The 23,148-nt window shown below is 32.5% G+C and overlaps 1 protein-coding gene across 1 annotated transcript; it reads right to left on the bottom strand.

Moving 5' to 3' along the window:
- Positions 1 to 1,469: 1,469 nt before the first annotated feature.
- Positions 1,470 to 22,897, bottom strand: LOC126777168 (sodium-dependent noradrenaline transporter-like). Its single transcript, XM_050500117.1, has 20 exons — positions 22,834 to 22,897; positions 17,097 to 17,158; positions 15,653 to 15,763; positions 15,129 to 15,291; positions 12,896 to 12,943; positions 12,408 to 12,491; positions 11,971 to 12,093; positions 11,223 to 11,354; positions 10,783 to 10,845; positions 8,671 to 8,848; positions 8,135 to 8,268; positions 5,865 to 6,004; positions 5,646 to 5,749; positions 5,036 to 5,160; positions 4,605 to 4,717; positions 4,304 to 4,441; positions 2,646 to 2,745; positions 2,126 to 2,226; positions 1,872 to 2,039; positions 1,470 to 1,636 (listed from the first exon to the last, which is right to left on the bottom strand). Exons 1-20 carry the CDS (start codon positions 22,895 to 22,897, stop codon positions 1,538 to 1,540), a joined length of 2,250 nt encoding a protein of 749 aa, XP_050356074.1. The 3' UTR covers positions 1,470 to 1,537.
- Positions 22,898 to 23,148: the final 251 nt, after the last annotated feature.

Raw genomic sequence — 23,148 nt, 5'->3', positions numbered from 1 at the left:
ACATAACAATTTTAAGGGAAACGAATATAAGTAACACCTCAATATTATTATTAATACTATTATATATTTGAATACATTGTGTACATTATTCAGGTTTATTATAACACGAATATTTTGTAATAATATATGTACAATATTATTGTTTCTGTCACAGATTTGATTACGAGTTTGGCCCGAATGACTTCCAATTTATAGTAACTGTTTTATGATTATAATATTTCTTACACTTAGATTATACATTTGTAAGCAAAATATGTATGGTATAATTGATACCGCAAATAACTTGGGACCCGCCCGAATCGTCTACTTTATAACGACTTAAAACACGATTATATAATTGTTATAATATTAAGATACTGTGTTACCATAATAAATTATGATGTAAGAAAATATTTTTAGGTCAAGAAAAAAAAATTTAATAGTTATCTTATTTCAATTAATGATGTTAATTAATTAAATTTTTATTTAAAAAAAAAGAGGAAATTAATTTATTTTTAAGATAAAAAGATAACAACTGTAAACAAATTGAAAAGTGAAAAAATTTTGACACATCCAGCACTTTAAAAGATAAAAAATTAATTTAATTATTATTTAAAATTAAGACCTTTGATAAAACAAATACACATATAATTACATATACAGACAAATTAATGTCAGTTTGAAATAAACGTTTTTTCATCTTAACCATATATATATATATATATATATATATATATATATATATATATATATATATATATATTTAGATAAATATTTATATTATATATTTATATATATATATATATATATATATATATATATATATGTACATATACATATGTATACATATGTATATGTATATATATATATATATACATATACATATACTATATACATATAATATAAATATACATATACAAACAATTATGTAACTATAAGTGTTTAACACAACATTTAGACTACTGATATAATTTATTAATACAATATGACTTTTTCATTTAAATACAATATGACTAGATTGATACAAATAAGTACGAACACAGTTACATAAAACTACACTTTAATTAAGTTAATATTTAAGGGGTTTTATTCATTTTATTGATTTTCTACCATCTGTATCCCTTCCACAAACTACATTGATTAAACACAAGCGACTTTACGAAGTAGCAGTATCATGTCATCACATTTAAAGTTATGGCTGAATCAAACTAGCGTAAAAATACTTTGCTGTATTTTATCTGGATGGAAAATATCGTTGATATATTACACATGTGTGGTTATAGCTTTATAGATGTCAAGTAAATATTGCTCCTCCCTTTTAGTCGTCGCGTTCAATTCTTCAATCTTGCCAGTAACATTGTCAAGCTAGTGACCATACTTTATACCGTCATCCGGACTTTTGAATACATTTGGACTATTAGTGTCTAACAAAGCCGCCTTTTCTAGAACTTGCTTTAAACTTGCAGTCGCAATCCTTGTAACATATATGATGAATATGTAAATTCATTTGGTGCTTCTATGTAAATAGATCCAGGTTATATTGTCCAGACATATTTATCTAAACGTAAAGCCAATGTTTCCAAGTGAAGCGACTCACAGGCGCTCCACCACGTATCGCTTCGTGTTCTGATTCTGGTGATATACAACACGCTATGCGCTAAAACGAAATATAAGTAATTGAAAAACAAATATAAAACTTAAGGTAACAAAAGATCTGTGCTGTATTGTGTATATAAATAAGTAGATATTACTGTTAAATATCGAAAATAAACTTAAAAAAACGATATATTATTTGTATATAAAAATCAAGCTCATAATAAAAATAATAATCAATAGACTGATACAAAAAATATCAGATACAATAGACTTAGAACTTAGAAAGACAGTCTCACCTGTTTGCAAGTACCAGGAGTGGAGATAAGTTTATATATAGCCACTAGAGGGATCATCAGAATAGAGGAACAGGCTAACCCCCAGCCAAGTATGACGGCCCACTGAGGATACATGTAGTGCTGGTATTGGAGAGGCTGCTGGTACAACAGACCGAAGACAACTACACCCTAGAAGAAAAGTTATATCAGAAAAAGATTTATTCCAGATAGAAACAAAAACTAGCTGTACTACAAAAATCTGCATAATTCCTTACAATTATGAAAATTGGACTGACGAATTTCCAGCATATCCTCCAATATAATCCTGGTCTAAATCCTAGCATTTCTTCCACGTCATCGGAAAATCTCTTCAACCCTGAAATACCAATAAGATACTTTAGAATTTATCTACTCGATTTTACAATGATCTATATAACTAAAAAAAAACCTGAGCATGTAACACTTATTTGCTTATCGCTGCACTGGTGAGCAAGGGCCTTTACGAAAAGGCTTGGAGCGCATTCCTAATGGAATGCTTTGCTTCACAATGGGTTCTTCACAATGGGTTAGTGGATACCTATAGAGCTTATTTGATCTTCTGAAGTCTTATTTGATATTACATGAAGGTTTTCTCACGATGTTTTTCTTTGCAACCGAGCACGAGATTTGAACACGCAATCTTCGATTTAAATCCATATGTTCTATTTAAAAGGCCATTTTAGTTATAAATCTTTACTTATTATTAAATTTTTAAATAATCTCTTAGACTCAAACTTAGTAAAAAGCACGACTCACCATAAAACCATGAAACAGCCAAAGCTTCGAAAAGCGCAGAGCATAGTAAAGATATTCCAGCGGCATATGTGTCCAACAAGTGGAACATATAGATTCCACCCTGTAAAACAAAATAATTTAGTAGAATTTCAATAGGTTTCATAAATCATTATATATATGAGGTCCTTACATATGAAATTAGCGATTTGTCGTACTGACCACTTTGATCTGAAATATCTCCTTTTTGGTTAAAAATTCTAAAATCATTTAGCTGGTGCATTTGAGTTTTGAAAACAGTCATTAATTTGTTTTCTTCCTCATTATTTTTTTCTTTGGCGTCGCTTATTACCGCATAATGGAAAACATGAAATATCGGTATATTTACGAGTACGAGTTCCACCGTGGCACCAGTGCTGCAGAAACAGCTCGAAGGATTAATGATGTGTACGGAGCGGGGGTCGTAAAAGAAAGCACGGTACGTTTTTGGTTTCAACGTTTTCGTTCTGGAAATTTCGACCTTCAGAACCAACCCCGTGGACGGCCGTAGACTAAAGTGAAGAATTAAAGGCTATTGTGGAAGCGGATCCATCAAAAAGCACTAAAAAAAAGAAATGCAGAGATAGCTGCAGGCTTCGGGGTAAGTGATAAAACTGTATTAATCCACTTGAAGCAAATCGAGAAAGTAAAAAAACTTGAACGATGGGTACCTCATGAATTGAGTGAATCGAACTTACAAACACGCGTCGACTGCTGTGTTACTTTGCTCAACCGACACAATAATGAAGGGATTTTAAATCGAATCATTACTTGTGATCAAAAGTGAATACTGTACGATAATCGGAAGCACTCGTCGTAATGGCTGAACCCTGGAGACCCAGCCAAATCCTGCCCTAAACGAAAATTGACTCAGAAAAAGTTACTTGTGAGTATTTGGTGGACTAGCGCCGGTGTCGTTCACTACAGCTTTCTAAAATCTGGCCAAACGATTACGGCTGATATCTATTCTCAGCAACAGCAATCCATGAAGGAAGAACTAGCTGCTAAACAACCGAGATTGGTCAATCGCTCTAGGCCACTGCTGCTTTATGACAACGCAAGACCACACACTGCACAACAAACAACCACTAAGTTAGATGAGCTACAATTGGAATGTCTGCGACATCCATCGTACTCCCCGGACCTTGCTCCAACAGATTACCATTTTTTCCGGATTTTGGACAACTTCTTATAAGGAAAAAAATTCAACTCCGATGCGGCAGTCCAAACAGCCTTCAAATATTTTATTTATTCTTGCCCCCATGTTTTTTTCAGAAAAGGGATCAATGAACTACGTATGAGATGGCAAAAGTACATAGGTAAGAACGGTGCATACTTTGATTAATTAAATATATTTTACAAAAAAAAAAATGACTTTATATTCGTACAAAACGCCAATTTCATATGTAAGGACCTAATATTATAAGCGTAATACTAATTATAATTAAAACGTAACATTAAAATGATGGATGCAAATGATACATAATGATGTCTTCATTATAGGTATATATATAATTTTTACACACAAACCTTTGAACACATGTATTAACCTTCATTTATAAAGCGTTAAATTTGTTCAGATCAAACAGATTTAAGCATTTTTGCGCAGAGGTTATATGATATATGGTTTATATTAGACTAACCGGTGTAATGTTGATGCAAGCGACACAAAAGGAGACGCAAACAACGAGAAGTGTAAAATGCTCGCGCCGCAGCCAGGTCGCTCCACAAGCACGCGCCTGGTCCAGCAGCCCAGTGATCACGCACTCCAGACCACCCATCTGGTTATTTGGATAAGTCAGGTCTAGTAATTACATATAATCTGTATGTACGTCTATGATTATATTTAAAGAAATATCAATAAGTGTTGCATATGGAATCTTTGAGAAAAAATGAGCTGGATTAGAAAGACGAGAAGGGGTTTTTAAATTGATTTCATCTTACTCCCGAATCCAGCCCCAACATGATCAGCATAAAGAAGAACAGCATAGCCCACAAACTAGCTCCGGGTAGAGTTGCAACTGCTTCAGGATATACTTGGAAAACTAAACCTGGACCTAAAAATTAAGAAGTTTAAGAAAATACATTAGTTTAATATTATGATAACAGTAACCTTAAAAAGCAGGTATTAACAAGGAATAAGCTTTTATTAAAATATTAATTACTTCAATAGAGAGAAATTTATTAAATATAAGCTCGGCTATTTTTCGCATAATTTTATCGATCAGAATTTTTTTTTCGTCTTTATGCGATAATTCACACAAATTCAAATAAAATATATTTAAAAGTCCAAAGAAATAAAAGCTACACAGAAATTATGTGCTCTTTAATGTTTATGTATCAACAAAATGCTCGATTTATATAAGAAATCACACCTTCAGTAGCAACTGATGAAATTGGCACGCCTTGTTTATGGGACATAAATCCCAGGTAAGTGAAGATGACGAAGCCAGAGAAGAAAGATGTGAAGCAGTTAACCAGAGTAGTTACGAGACAGTCCCTGGAATAAAAGAGATATGATAGAGAATGCCAAGATCACTAAGGGAAAATGTTCGCGTATTTAAAAATGTAGTTTTGGTAAAAATAAGAATTGCAGACCATAATTGTTCAAGATTATGTGCTACGGCTGTTAAGAAAAAAGTATTGATAAGTTATTATTAGCGCTTTTTAAGCATATTAGTTTGTTGAAGGTCTTCATTAAATTTTATTCATAAATATCTATTTACGTCAACTTTTTAAAACTAAGTAATAAATTAATTATAATAAATATATAATCTGAGTAATATTAAAAATTTCATCAGTTTTGTTATTAATACTAGCAATGGCCATTTTCAAATTATATTACTATCACTCCTTGAAGTGTTAAGCTTATAAGAGTTTGTTCAACAATGATTTACCAATAGGTCAGGTACTACAAAATCGTCAGAAAGCCCATGTACTGTTAAGTTATTGAACAATGAATAGTATTCAATAGATCGTAAATACCTGTAACAGTTGTTATGAAATGTGTTGTAACTCGCATAAGACAGATGCACGCCGAACCCAGCACCGACTGAATAGAAGATTTGAACTGCAGCATCCACCCAAACCTGAGATTCATTAATAATTTAACAAGTTTAACACCATTGTAATAAATTTGTAATCGTATTTTTATGAAAACTACATTAATAGCGAAGGGGTTACAGTTTTTAATAATTTGCTCACCTGAGTATCTTTCAATCTAGCCAATTCTGGGTTCAAGTAATAAGCAATGCCTCGTGTAGCTCCCGGCAGAAGGAGACCTCTTGCGAGGAGAATTGACAACACTACATAGGGCATCGTAGCAGTCATCCATACAACTTTGCCTGAAAAAAATCAAATTCAAATTAGGCCATGTCAGCTTGTTATTTTTCCAAAGAATGTATGCTCTAAAATACGAATAATAATAATCAATATTTTATGTATTTCAGTTGTACCTAAATGAATGTAAATGTATAAGCCACTACATTAAGATTTTTTCTTTCAGCCTTAGATGAGCCTTTACCTCGTAGCAGTTTTATTTTCAGGAATATATTATCAATATATAGTGATAGCGCTTTGTGTAAGCTCGTCTGGGTAGGTGCCATTCACTCATCAGATACTCTACCGCAAACCACAGTATTTGGTGTTGTTGTGTTCCGGTTTGAAGGGTGAATAATTTTTATTTATCTTTCACAAAAAGTTTACAAATTAACATATAACAATTAAATATCAGCTAAATAATATGAAGACTGGTGCTAGCAATAGATAAACTGTTCTATAAAACACCAGGCCTCCACTCCCATTTATATGAACAAAAAACAAAAATAAATGTATAAAGTGAGAAGTAAGAAATAATAAAAATAAAAAATATAAAATGGAACAAATATGATGTCCATACTTATGTGAGCGTGAGTACGTGTGTGTGTGTGTGTGTGTGTGTTTCTGTGTGAAATTTTACGGGTGTAAATAAACTATTTATATTTTTGTCATTTAGTTCCAAAAGGTACTTAAAGATGAATTGATTTAGTTGTTTGTTTGTGTATTTCCTAAGGTTTAGTTTAGCATGTAATATGTTATACATTCTAGGAGCCAGATAATTGTAAGATCTTTGGGAAAATCTTGTCCTAAAAAAGGGAACAGGACATTTATTTAGTCTTTTATCAGTAATCTGAGTTATTAAACCTTCGCTACTACGGAATCTGCGTGTTAATTGGTATATAAATAGCTTACGTACTTGAGTTGTATCATACAATAATGTGGTAGAGTGGCGATTTGGAAGTGTCATAAGTACCTTTAATACGGCTCTCTGAGCTCTTTCGAACTTGGTTAAGTGCACTTGTGCAACACCTTCCTAACACATAAGCAATAGCTTATTAGTGATTCTCCCAGTGCTTTGTATGTCATAATAAGTAAGGAAAAATTAGCCACTGTGCGTAGGTTTTTGAACAAAAATTAGTTTTCTAATACGACTAGAGATGAGAGAAATATGAGAATCCCAATTTAAATGTTCTTCAATCATGATACCAAGATACTTGATGGTTTTAACGCGGCTTAAAGAGGGGCAGTTGCAATTAGGTGGAGTGTCAGATTGAAGATTACAAGATAATGTGTGTGTATTTAAGGTGAATGAAGTGTTTGGGCTACCAAGATCGTTTATGGAAAAACATATATATTAAGTTTTATTTATATTAAGGGATAATAATGAATTTTCTAGCCATGCAGTAACCTTGGATAAGCCTTTTCAGCAGTTCTTTTAACATCTTCCCAAGATGATCCATGAAAGATTAGGACGGTGTCGTCGGCAAACATCATTAATTCGCCATTATTTAAGGGGATTTTACAGAGATCATTAATATATGTTAGAAATAGCGTTGGGTCGAAGGTACTGCCCTGATGAATGCCTTAATTACAGGACATAGAATCACTCATTATTCCATTCACCCTAACAATCTGATTACGATTATTTAGATAATCTTTGAACCAATTTAGTGCCACTCCACGGATATCTAGCTTCAAGGCGACACAATAAAATAGGCACTGAAACTGTGTCGAATGCTTTCTGTAGGTTTAAAAACACCCCGATACATCTCTTTCTCGTATCAAGATGGTTAAATAATTTTGAAGTTAGTTCCAACATAACATCTTAGTTTCCAAGTTAACATTTCTTAAAATCCCAATGTCTATCGGCGTTGCTGACCACTTACCATCTCGTAAGCCATATGCTCGTCCGCTTACCTATTCTATAAAAAAAGAAAATCATATTATAAACAGCATTTAGTACTGACTCATATATGAAATAGTCTGAATCGCAATAATCGCAGCAGTCTGTGATGTGATTTCTAGACTATTTTGCATGATGATGAGAACCGTAGTATACTCGTCACATATAATATTCCTCGATTAGCAACATAAATAAACAGTTAATAAATTAACCCGAATATAAATAATTAAGTTAATAATGCTTAAAAACGTACCTGAACTTTTAACACCTTTGAACAAAGACAAGTACAGCGTGATATAAACAATGCCCAAACAGATAGCCAGTTGCCATTTCGGTAATCCTAAATCGTTGATGCCTTCAGAATGCTGCATCTCGAGTACCGCTCGGCTACGAAACAAAACAAATGCATTAATTAATTATAACTTATTAGTTTTATTGAAAAATGTTAATCTATAATCTTAAATCATTCAAATCGGTCTTACTCGTTTGATCAGAGGCTTGATCTTGTTAAAAAATGTAATGAATGCAATCAATTCATGTATACGATTATTTTTTTGTTGTTGTAGGCCTTTCTTCTTTCTTTCTGGCAGATACTAAGCCATTTATTGCAGTTTTCGGTGTCAAGAACTCACATAATTTAATATATATAGATATATATCTAGATATATTATTATTATTATATATATATATATATATATATATATATATATATATATATATATATTATATATATATTATTATATAGATATATATATATAGGTAGGCCTATTATGAAACAAATTAACTTACTGAAAGAATTCAGAAGCCGGCGTGAAATGAGAAAGTGGCCCCTGGTACAAGACGTCAGTTTTGTTGGTGTTGTTCGATTTAGCCGCGTCCCAACACTGCTCCGTGTTCCAAGAGTTATCGCAGTGTAACCAGGGTAGTTCAGATCTAGCAGATGATATCAGGAAGTACAACGCCCAGCCTGAATGTTAAAAAGACCTAATAAATCTAATAATAATTAATCTACATTATGGACTATAAAATATATATTTAATGTTATATTTTAAATAAAATTAAACGAAGGTCATGTCTTTAGATGTATACGAATAGAAAATTAATGATCTATTTTTAACTGGTTGTAAGTCATCCCTTATTTTAATCAGGGACTGGCCCGTTGGCGCAAGAGGAAGTAAACCTTCCACTCAGGGTGTATTATATATAAAAGTATGTGCGTATTATGTATTTTTAGTTATTTAAAACGTAAATATGTATATCAGTCGGCCATTACCTATAACACAGACTTTAAGTTTGCCCATCTTATATTATTCTATAAAATTTATATCTTAGATCCCATGGTTAGATTCCATGGTGAAAGGAGTGGTTTTAGACTTTTTAGTAGCGCCGCGCGTCCGCCTTAATTTGCGTGGCAATTTGTCGTTATTACCGACGTCTAAAATATCGCGAGTATATATATATATGTATATACAAGTTATTTATCTACTAGTTTTCGCCTAACCCGCGGTTTCGCCCCCCACTTATGTGAGGGGGGGAGAGATGTCGCTGTTGGAGGAAGGGGTTGTTATAAAAAAGGAGCTATGTGCTTTCTCGGAGTTCAAGCTTGCTTCATACCATCAAAATCGGTTCAGTGTTCTAGCCGTGAAAACGTTTGAAATATTAATATAGATTATAACCAGATATATTATGGTGCCACAAAATTAACGTACATATGTTAATATATTGTAACATATTGTAACAATAACTATCTTAGATCTCTAATTGTACAATTAAACTGCCTTAACTAAACTTCCAAAAGTATGTATGATGAAATTCTTGATAATATAGTTCGTAAGTTCGATTAAAATACAATTAATGAAGTATGCAATAGTAATTAATTTCCTCTCATCTCAGTGTCGGTACTCGTGTACATTTAATTAATATGTTATATACGAAAACATATTCTATTTAATTTGTATTTGTTTTGTATTTAAGGTTAAATAGTTCACAAGTAATTGTTCAAAAATCTTTGTTCTACTTTAACTACTAATTTGTGTGGGCGTGAGGATTTATGTTAGGATTTATGTTAGGACAATATCTAATCCGTCGTTCTTAGAGATAGAATAGAATAGAATAGAATATGCTTTATTGTACACCAAAAGAGTTAAACATACAGTTATAAATACAAACAAAAATCTATTAATGTACAAAAGGCGGTCTTATCGCTAAAAGAACGATCTCTTCCAGACAACCTTTGGGTGGAGTGCATGAGATAAATAAAGCAGTAAGGTACAGATCAATTTTACTTTTTTAAATAAATATATAAATAATGACCTCCAGACCGATTGCGGCTACGGCCAATCTCAAAAGAGATTAGCCAACTACGCAGGAAATATTATAGTGCACAAGTGTGTGTGCAAACACAGGTGCACTCTCTATTCCCTAACTCTCATAATCGGACGGCAATCTGACACGACCGAGTTCAGGCGCAGGACCAGCGGGTTTACGTGATTTCCGAGGCACGGGAGTGTACACACTTCCAACTTCCAGACTCCGGGAACCCAGAACGTTCGGGTCTGTGGCCTTATATCAAGCCACAAGCCCAACGAGGCTTATATATATATATATATATGTTATTTGCAGTGAAATTTACATAAACAAATTAATATTCATTGTACGTGTTGCCAATTTAGAAATCCGTTCTTTCGGTTGCTGTTTTATAATGTAGCAGTAGAAACGAGAGATGAAAATAATAGGAAGGTTTATTCGTTATTGGCAACGTTAAGTACTGTCAATGCCAAATGCCTAAGGGCCAAGTTGGCTTACAATCAAGGGACCTTCGTGTAATGGTCGAATGTACTTCATTATATTACTGCCAATGATGTATATAAGCCAATAGTTTGTGTAAAGAATAATACTCACCAATAATAACATTGTAATAAAACGATACGTAAAAAGCGACCATCACTGCACAGAAACCAACGCCTGTAACAGAAAACATTTATCTTATTATATTTTATAAATAACTTCACAATGGTCCTTACTTCGCTTACATATTGTAATTGTTTTTGAAGTTGCGAACTTTTGAACAGTGTATCTTATTTCTATCACTGCAGGCCAAATACAAGGGGCCCTTGTACTTAACTCAGAAAAAATCTACAGTATATGATAATATATGTATAGCTTTAATAATTTGTTAGTAAGTTATAGAGTACAAGATCATTCATTTGATAGAGAAGTAAACAAAAAAGGAGACAAAAAAAGAGCTAATATCGCGAAATGGTTACAATGACACAGACAAAATAGTCATTTGACAGCTTGTGTTTTTTAATTTTTAATATAGAATCACACAAATTACTTACCCTTGAATATTGGGCAGATCTTCCAAAGCGTGATAGGTCCTTGCCGATTGTATTGCCCGAGAATGAGTTCCATGTAGAAGAGTGGTACCGCACCGAAGATTAACATCAACATGTATGGTATCAAAAAAGCACCTAACAGAAATACATAAATTTTATATAAAATTATCATTAAATACTTCGATTTCACTTAGTAAATATATAGTATAGCTAAATTAATTTGAAGAATACTCATTTTAATTTACTGTATTTGGGAATATTTCAGCATTCCTGATTCATGCAGGCTAATTTAATTTTGTTTTCAATTCCGAAGATGAGATAAATTATGAACAAATACAGCATCATTCAAGTCCAATGATGCTTGCCATATTTAAATAATCCGGACGGAGATTTCATCACACAACATACCTACCATTTATTTTTAAATTTAACTAATGATGAAGGATAAAAAAACGGGACACGGAAAGCGGAGAAATGGGAGCTTTGGCGCACTTTGGGAGAGGATTATATACAGCAGTGGACTACAATCAACGGAATGATGATGATTCAAATTTGGAAGCCATCCTTAAAAACTACTTTAGATAGATATATTGATGATAAAAGTATTTTCGACTCTTCAATTACTTGAAATAGATCTGAATTTAATATTCTTGGAATAATCACAAAGTATTGATGCAATACAATTTACAATACAACTATTACATTAAATAGTAATACAATACACTAATAAGGTAAATTAGTCCTTACTGACCTCCACCATTTCTATAGCACAGGTAAGGGAATCTCCAGACGTTAGCGAGATCGACAGCAAAACCGATTATGGAAAGAAGAAAATCTGCCCCGGTACCCCACGTCTCACGACCATCATTTATTTCTTTTCATGTAAAAATATAAAATTATTAAATATTGTTCTTACCATTGATCAGCTTATCAAAAATATCGCACTAACATAAAACTAACAAAATCACTCAAGATATTAATTATTTAAAAGTGTAAAGCTTACAAAATAAACGTAAAACAATAAAATAATTTAATTACTTACACTTAAATAAAAATGAGTAAAAAGATCTCGTCCAACAATTTGTATGTTATGGCTATACAGTTTGCTTTATAATTTAAAACAGACTATGACTTAAATAAACGACACTGGTACTATAGCTTAATATTCGATAAAAAAACATTACTAACCTGCCTTAACAACACTATTTCCTCGAACCTTTTTAGACGGTTCACTGTAGTACACTTCTTCCTCGATTTGAGTTTTAGGCTCCTCTGTAGAACAAGAATAGAAAATAAATACATTAATTATAGAGTCCTATTTTTTACATTAGAATCCTGAAACATTTTTATTCAGCATAAACTTCTTGGTACTGTTATTACTATGGAAATAAGAGTGCAAAGCTTGAAGAGCTATTAGCATCAATGGACCTTCAATTAACGAGGAAGTTTTGAGAATATTCCATCACCCTGGATATATTTTCTATGTGGAAGGATATCATTTGGGGCATATAGGTGTCTCATGGCGTTTGCTCATACACAAATTAAGCATGTGAAAACTCGATTGACTCGATTTGAGGACGCTCAAATTTCATTTTTTTGGATTTTTTCATCTATTGTGTCGTTTACTTGGAATGAAAGAAAATATCTAAGATGGACTTAAATATAAATGTACTTACTTTTATAACATGAGAGTGTTACTACGGAACTTTTAGTTGATTTATGATCTGAAACAATTAACTAAAATTAGAATATTTTGTAAATGTTGACTATTATAGACCTTATATTCATCACATACGCAGTTAGACAATTACTTGGCGCGTACACACACACATATATGTATGATTTAAGATAACTGGAATATAATACGGAAAATATAATACAGAATAGAATACTTTCTCCTACTGCTGGACAAAAGCTTGGAATTTATTTTACTTCGTCGCTTTTAATTTCCCTCAACTCATCTTTTAGAAACTTTAAATCTCAGCGTTCCGCGATAAACCATTTACGCATTTTGTTTCTATTTTTATCTATATTAATATTATAAATGCGAAAGTAGCTCTGTCAGTCTGGGTGCTTGTTACAGCTAAGCCACTGAATCGAATTTGATGAAATTTTATATGAAGCAAGCTAGAACTCATAGGCTACTTTTTATACCTAACACGGCATGTGGTCCTAACACGGGCGAAGCTACGAGCGAATACTAGTCTAATTTAAAATACCTACCCATTATTATACCTACCGCCGATGATAACATACCTGACCGTTGGATCTCAAAGCGTAAAATGCCTTTCATAACACAGCGTCAAGTCCTCAATAACGTCGGTATTCGCACCGTCTATAATAGGATGCCGATGCGAAAAAATTCCACCTCCTGAGGTGATTGTGTGAATGCTGATCGATTGAATGGAACGCGGATAATTGGTTTTCAAACAACTTCTAAGATGAATAATGAATTTATAGACTTATATATTCAAATTATATTACGTGGATAAGTTTGATACCTACATATTATATCAACATAAGTTTCATAACAATTACATCTTTATTTTACATCATAAACTTCTACAAATAAGATTAGTAATATTTGATTAGACACTTAATAAAGTTACGTGAGATATTTTTGCATTCACCGCTTAATGAGTTTATTTAAAAAAGTCAATTAATATACAAAACTTTTATTCGATAAAATCAATAGATTTTTATATAGATACATATAATAAGCTTTTCTCTCTCTGCTATATTCAAAACTTCATCTCTTCGGCTTCATCGGAGTTTATAATTTCTATATACTAATCACATATTCCACTGCCAAAGAGCAATACGATTTATTATTTTTTCATTTACAATATTCAATGAAATTAAAATTTATAATAAGCGATTTAAAAATACAAAATTGAATTATATTCACGAATTCCTGTGCTTATATAACGCTGATAACATAGGTGTACTTTTATGTTTTTGTTCAGGATATGCTTAAATTGTATAGTTAATTTAACGCTTTACTTGTTAGGACAAGGATAAACGGTCAATCCTTCTAATATTATTAATGGGAAATGTGCGAAGGTGTATGAATTTTCGTGACTTTTTCACGCAAAAACTACTGAACAGATTTGAAAAAACCTTATACTTGCTTATTTATTGTCAAAAATGGACCTACTATCAGTTCGGAAATACCTGAGAAGAACCGACGAAAGAAAATCATTATCATCCTTTTTATCTCAAATATGAAGAAAGGATTTTTACAAGATGACATAAAATTGATATTTTTATTTGAAATGGTCATGTGTTACACAAAAGACAAGGATCGTCATCATCGTCATCTATCTGTTTTTTCGGTCATATCAGTCTTTCTAAATTCAAATATTATTTTAACACAATATCGAGAAGTCCAACCTAGGTAAGGATAAATAGGGATTTATTTCTATTTTTTAAAAAAAACAAAGAACAGCATTTCGTTTACAAAGAAGAAAGTCGCGGGAACACATATACAGTTCCATACCTGAATTGCGGTGATGTAAAGGACTTATTGCCACTTCACAATGCCTCTTATCTTGTATTTGCTCTTCTATATATTTACTCTTACATAACATGTCTATTGGTCTCCATAAAGGGTCAATCTTCACAAATTTCTAGGTTTTATTTGTGTTAGCATGTATGAGTGTTCATTATTTATATTATTTTTTTCGTGTTGCACATCTTTACACCAAATCATGATGTTGACGTCAAATCAACTTTATTCAATATGTATTAAGATAGAAAACTGTTTAAGGCTTAATATAATTTGGTTGTTTTATAATAATATAAATATTAATAAAATACATGGACGAATATTTCCTTTAAAGGCGTTAAATAATTTTTTTTTTAATTTAAAATGAACACGGAAATACAATGGATATTTGAGTTACTAACCAAACGCTCGCGGCGTGCTGCCAGCGGAGCAGTAACCGTCATCCCGTACGCTGCGGCCGCCGGGCGTCCCGCTAGCGTTTCTGCTGAGCAGAGCAGGGCTAGCACGCTGCTCCTCATACGATGGAGCCGTGTGAGTTACCACATTTGCACCACTAAGGGTTGCCTGGAGAAAAAATATAAGATGTCACGAGCACATGGATTACAGTTACAGTTTTACCAGATTAAAAAAATGAATTCCTTATTTATGTAAAATTTTCAGCGGTTGCTCTGCCTGTACCCATCAAGTGTCATTGTAGTCGGTTGAACAATACAGAAATTAATAGACTCGAGCGCCTTTTAGCGGCGGCTTACAACACAATTTTTTACAAATTACAAACCATGATATCTAAGGAACACATGCATATCCATATAAAGGATGGCAGTAGAATAATTGATGAGTGCGACTTACTTCTGGCTTACTGAGCACTCGCACAGGATCCCAAAATAATAATCGCTTTATATGATTTAGAGTAAAAACTTCTTACCACAGTGGGAACCTTGTCGCGGTAGTCTCGTTCGTAGCTGGTGGGGCGTGGTCGAGATGGTAGTGAGCTGGTCAAGTCTGGTTTGTGGCAGCTGACATCCACTTCTTGCTCCTAAGGCACGCAATGAAATTTATAGAAATAAGGTTGGATAATATTCTTTCATTGAACTTAAATTCGTTATTTATAACAATAAATATGGACAGCGTACTAGCTCTTACATGATTCGTCGTTTAATAAATAGCTTGGATAACAGAACAAGACGAGAAATAACTATTAAGAATATTAAATATCAGTTGAAGATGTATTATTTAAAACAATTATAGCGTATATTGTGTGTAAATCCTTAAATAGGCACTCAAGATAAACTTTCGTGGTTTTTGTAGTGTCATCATTTAATTGTTATTTAGTTGTTTATATTGCTAAATAAATGAATAATGAAAGTATAAATAGTGCCATACGGAATTTTTACTTGTACTTAATCCTAGTCACTGATTATCTGTGTGTCTATCACAAAGCACTGAATCTTTTGAGACGATAGTTAGCCAGAAATTTGCAGAATACAAGATATATGCTTTTTTGCTCTTTTAATGTATTGTTTTATTGAGAACTTTATTGGTTTATGTATTTGTTATATTCATTTAATTGGTTACATTATATTATTTGTTTCCTGAACATATATAAAAATTAATAATTATAATTATATTTGAACCTAAAACATGGAAAAACTTGCATTTTTCACGTCTTCGTCCGAGCTCTATTTAAATAATAATAATAATGTCCTCCAGACCGATTTTGGCCTTGGCGGCCAATCTCATGAGAGATTAGCCAACTACGCAGGAGATATTATAGTGCATAAAAATGTGCGCAAACACAGATGCACTATCTATTCTCTACCTAACTCTCATAATCCAATAGGACGGCAGTCCGACACTACCGGAAAGAGTATAGCGCAGGAGCAACGGCTTTACGTGCTTTCCGAGGCACGGGAGTGTATACACTTCTAACTTCCAGACTCCGGGCTGCTACTGAAAATTTTCTGACAGAAAAATCTTTTATTGGCCTGATAACTTTTTATTGGCCCGACCTGGGAATTGAACCCAGGATGTCCGGGTCTGCGGCCTTACATCAGGCTACTAGACCAACAAGACAGTCAAGTCAGTCTATTTAAAAACGATAAAACATGGTGTCAAATTTATCTATTTATGTACTTATTCTATATTTAATCAAAAAATCATCAAAATAAATAAACTACACACTTAAAGAGTCGGAACAGATGTGACGTCACTTATTTCCTGATATTAACGTGAAAAGGAATGGAGACCGTAATACGATCGTAGGCCTAGCACGGTCTGGTCGGTTTTGAGTATTATAAATATATATCTAATCGCAGAATGTAAATAAAAATAATATATAACTTTTTTTTATTAGCTTAGATATCACTGACCTGCCCCCTTGGAGGAGAGGAGCCACGACGAGAGCCACTACTCGAAGACCTATTGCTGGCATCTGCAATCATAAAGGGAATTTGAAATAAAATCCCCACCTTGCTAAAATAATTACCAAAACATCAATTCGATGAAATAATCACAATATCAATACATATGTAAAACACGAAGAACATATAATTTTAATTGCTTCGAAATGCATTAGCGTTGATAACATTCTACGTTAATTTTTATCTTTAAACCGTCGATAGTTTTACAACACTGTAACTCATTAATTATAAACAATATTAAATAGAAAATATATATTGCACAGTGGACGGATCACTGTTTATATAAGGTGTGGTTTATACTTGCATTGCCAATCATCATGAGCGGTGATCACATACCAACAGGTGGCTATTATAAACAACCTATTAGCTCTTCTCAAAAGAATTCATTTTCGTACAGAATACAATTATAATTGTATTGTATTGTATTGTATTGTATTGTATTGTATTGTATTGTATTGTATTGTATTGTATTGTATTGTATTGTATTGTATTGTATTGTAATTATAATTGTATGTGTATAATCCGTGTATCCATATTATAATACAAGATTGCTGGTTTTTTTTCGGTAGAATCTTTTCGGAAACGATGCAGGTGAATAGCTACCGATATGTCTGAAAACAGTTCTTCAAATAAAATCAATGAGATTTCAATTTGTTTATATAAACATGATAGCTTCATCTACCAATTTTTTTATAGGAAAAGTATTGGTATCTCTATAATTCTATAAAATATTACATATCATTTTAATATAAGTCTTTAGTCTTTGTTTATTTAACAATACACTATTAACGTATTAATTGTCATTGTGATAAATGACATAGACTTTACTCACACAGCCTTATGGCGATAAAGATGTTGGGATGAGGTCAAAGTCTATTTACTAATTTTAAAAAATTGACAAATTTCTAACAATAAGTTCGAGATGTAATAGATTATTACAAATTTACAAAAGTACATCAATTAAAATTATTTTTTAATGTCACTTTACATTCTTGCATTGATATTATGAAAATATTTCATTAATACTTATAACCTTATTATATTCCTTCGAGAAGATTTTAATTATATGATAAAGGAGGATTATTTAATTATCGAAAGTCAACATAACTCGCGTTCGAATCAACTCTTTTTAATAGGCAAAGATATCAATCAGTTATAAAAACTTTTTAATCCCTCACCTTCTTTTTTTCAAATAATTAGTTTAAAAAAACAAAAAAGTTAGCAAAATGAATTTAAATTAAGAATACATATTTGCTATTTGTTGCCGCTAATTCATATCGCAATATTTTGAAATAAGAAAGAAAAGAAGAAAAAATAAATTATAAAGTTATTTCATTCAAATGAGTCCATTTATTTTATTTTATTTTATTTTATTTTATTTATATTTGGGAAACATACAGTGTGTTATTACATAGAATTAAGGAATTATTACTAAATCATAAACCAATAAAGTTTCCACTTAAAAATAGTACAAATGTTAGAGTATGCATGTAAAAAAGACAACAGAAAGAGACAAAAATACAATGCAATCTACGAGTACAATCAAATCGACTAATTACAAAGTTAAAAAAAAAATCAAGAAGTTAAATTACAATAATATTAATGAACATAAATATAAACAATGTCATTAAAAATATTTAAATTTGATTTCAACAATTAAAGTAACATCATAAATCATCAATTTATGGCAAGTAATTGATTCAATATACATATACATTATTAATTTACAAAAAAATATCAATTTTATTAATTATTTATTAAACAAGTATTCTTTCAATAATTTTCTTATTTTATTAACATTCTCTGTTGTAAAAAAATCAATTTCGCTAAATCGTTTATTGTAATCGGTGCAGGCTCTGTATACAAATATATTTTGCGCATACTTGCTTCGGGTGAGTGACGGATTAAAAAGTAAGCACTTACGTGTGGTGATTCGAGAGCATCGGAAACTAATACAACCTAAGAGAAACGGGGAATCAACTAAATTATTAATTAATTTAAATAAGAATATTTGATCTCTGATCGCTCTTCTGTCAGCGAGTGATAACGTAATTAAGCATTCATTATTATGTATAAATTCCTTAAAACGCACAAATCTTATAAATTTATTTTGGACTCTTTCCAATCGGTGTATGTATGTTTTGTAATGCGGATTCCAAACAGTGGAAGCGTATTCGAGGATAGGTCGTACAAAGGAATTATATAGAAGAGTTAGGGTACTAGTTTTCTTGAAATCTTTCGACGTTCTAAACACAAAACCAAGCATTCGACAAGCTTTAGCCACTGTCTTACTTATATGCAAACCGAAGGTCAACTTATTGTCCAGATGTATACCCAGGTCTCTCACCTCGGTCACTTTATTAATCTCAACACCGTCTAGACGATAATCATATATAGTAAGATCGCGTTTCCGTGAAAAAGGAATGACGCTACATTTATTTATATTTAAATATAGAGAATTGTGTTTACAATATAGACACAATCTGTCTAGATCCTCTTGCAAAAGTGAGCAATCCAACGGAGTCGCAATCTCTCTACAAATTTTCATATCGTCTGCGTATAACAGAATACATGAGTTTTTAATTATGCCATTGACGTCATTAATATATAAATTGAAAAGCAGGGGGCCAAGGTGAGATCCCTGAGGTACACCTGAAGAGACAGGAAAGAAGGATGAGCAATAACCTTTGATTGTCACAGCCTGGCTACGGTTTCGAAGGTATGAACTTATCCACCGAAGCAAATCGCCGTGTATACCGACTTCTTTCAATTTTTTAAGTAATATGTTATGTGAAATTTTATCAAAAGCCTTGGAGAAGTCGGTATAAACTACATCTACCTGGTTGCCCTTATCCATAGATGAAGAAACACGGTGCACTAACTCACAGAGGTTAGACTCTGTCGATCTACAGTTAACAAATCCATGTTGTTGTTCAAGAATAACTGGACGTAATAAAGGAAAGATAGAATCATAGATAATTTTCTCAAAAGTTTTCGCTATGACGCATAATTTAGAAATAGGTCTATAATTCTTTATGTCGTGCTTATTACCTGATTTGAATATTGGTACTATATATGATCGCTTCCATACAGAAGGCATATTACCAGTAGTCAACGATTTATTGAATAACAAATAGATCGGATATGATAGAGTAGCGCGACATGATTTTAAAAATAAAGGAGGAATGCCATCAGGCCCGTATCCCTTTCTGATATCAAGACCTTTAAGATAGCATTCGACCATCTCTTGTGTAATAGTTATAGAGCAAATACTTAAATGCGTCTTGGATGATACATTATCTAAATCATGATCAGAAATGCCAGAAACTGTCGCTTCATAGACCGAATTAAAGTATTGGCTGAAAAGTTGACAAACATCATTGCCACCAGTAGCAACTGAATCATTATAAAACATAGTTTCAGGGAAGCAATTAGAAGCATGTTTCGATTTAACAAAAGTCCAGAAAAATTTACTGTTCTTTTTAATTTGAATTTCGGAATAATTAATGTAACTGTCGTAGCAATAAATCTGAACCCTTTTTTGTCTTTCCCGCAATAAACAAAAAGTATCATAGTCCATATTTCTGTTGTACATTTTCCATTTTTTGTGATATTTAAGTTTTTCAGCAATAATCTTTACTAAGGATTTTGAGTACCAGAATGGATAATGACGGTTGCATACAACAGTTTTTGTTGGCACCATTTCACGTATAACATTGTTAACCGTTTCATAAAATAAATCTACTGCTTTTGTAATATCTGATTCACTAAGGAGATCAAACCAATCAATGTCACCCAGAGCTCTATTAACTGCTGTATAATCGGCTATATGAAACATGCGTATGGTGCGAGAAGCCTTAGAAATTGCACGCGGTACGGTTATCTTAGGTAAAATGAGTAATGTAGGATGATGTGAGTCTTCGGGTACAAGTGGGTCGCTGTGTCTTACTATTGAACATTCACAATTACTTATAACTAAGTCGAGAAATCTATTATTAATATTAGGTACTGTATTGTATTGCTTGAAGTTATTAAAATTCAGAAAATGGTATATAGAGTCAATAAGAATGTCATTGTCAGAAATATTCTGAAGATCCATACTATTCTGGCAGTAACTCCATTTAGCATTTGAAATGTTAAAATCTCCCAATATTTAGTTCTTCACAAGCATTATTTCCAATTAAATACTAAATTAACGAGTAAAAACTTTTTAGTCAAACAAGAATATATTTAAACCATCTTATTTAGCATTCATGAATTCAGTGACTAAATTACTAAATACGTTTAAACACACGTATTGTTTAGAATAGTGATGTGACAAATGTCAATCATCGTTTACAAACGCGAAAGCGAATGTGACTTGATATTGAGATTTAATTAAATATCATAACTACATAATCTTAATGTAACTGAACACATACGGCCTTATTTATAAACGTTGTTCAGTGGAGGATTAGTTAAACAATGTTATGTCTTCTTCTTTCGAATGTCAAATCAACCATGACAGAAAGAGTGAAATCTGTGTTTAACTAAACAGCCGCTACACATCGTTAACAAGAAGAGCCGATAATTTCTTAGTTATTTTAGAATTAATCTCAGGTATTTTTCTTGTGTAAAAAGTATTTTTATTGGCATACACTTGACCACAATCGTAACTTAAAAGGCGCTTGATTTATTAGAAGATAAAACTTTTCTAGTAGAAGTGCTGCGAACTAAATGTAAATGTCGATAAATACCTCAACATTGGGTACATCACTAGTCTGAAGCTCGAAACTTAGTATAGCGACTAGAAGATAGCACAGCTAAGGATACTTAGTAAGGAACTTAATGTAAGCGCCATTAAATCCCTCGTATTTTCGCAATCAAAGAGAAATAAGCTGCAGTGTATGTACTTACTTGTGGTCACCGCTATCTCCGAGAATATCAGAATATATGATATTGTGTTTATTTCTAATATAAAATCGTTAATTTTTCCTTTAAATATGACGATACAATATAAAGATAAAATAACAACGTGAAAATTTCCCTGGCCATAGAAAGATTTGAACTTATTCCATGCAATTGCAAATGGGTCCTGATGGTAAGTGGATACCACCGCTAATAGACAATACCGCTGTAAGCTTGTACTCTACCTCACTCACAAGAACAGTTTCAAACCAGAAAAAAACAAAAATAAGTATTGTATGTTCCGCGGTTTTACCCTAAAATAAATAATGAGAGGATGGCACCAACTCAGACGGGCTTGCACAGAACCATCGAGAAAGTCCAAGTATTACAAGTCTATTAAGCTTCGTATGTATACACATTAGCGACCGGTCTCGATGGCGAAATTTAATCTGAGACTATATTGACAATCTTCCATCTAAATAAAAATATATTTGATATCTAATTAGCAGTTTTTTTTTATGTTATAGGTAATCAGACGGGTGAATGCGCCATCTGATGTTTGTGGCAGTTCATAGACATTGGTCTTGTAAGAAATGTTAACAGTGCTTATATCGTCAATGTATTACCAACCTCGGGAACTACGATGTCCCATTGTGTCTGTAGTTTCATTGAATCAGCCACCCTTATGTACTAAGTATATCTTTGGCGGTAGAACTAGTGGGCTACCTACCCAGACGGGCTTGCACTAAGCCCTACCACCAAGCATATTTAGGTATAGTATCGTACCACCACTTCCCACTCCCCCTACCTTCTCGAAGCTCCCCCGCGCCCACGCTGTTACCCAGTACCGGCATACCCGCCATGCCGTCGGCTACGCGTCCATCATTCTGTCATGACCGCTAGAACAAATAATACTCGTTAATAAAACTTAAACTCATCAACACTCTCACACAGTCACGGCAACAATCCGTAATCTCATTTCCAGATAAAGTACATTAGCCCCCCACCCAATTAAGGTGAAGAATTAAGCGCTTCTCTTGAATTGGATATACCCATTTGATGATATACTATATAACCCATTACGTTGTGTTGTGGTATTTTCATAATGATTCCT

This window comes from Nymphalis io, chromosome 22 (genome assembly GCF_905147045.1).
Source record: "Nymphalis io chromosome 22, ilAglIoxx1.1, whole genome shotgun sequence".
In the NCBI taxonomy this organism is placed as follows: Eukaryota; Metazoa; Arthropoda; class Insecta; order Lepidoptera; family Nymphalidae; genus Nymphalis; species Nymphalis io.
Note: the sequence above shows the minus strand (reverse complement) of the source record. Positions and strands in the feature narration are given on the sequence as shown.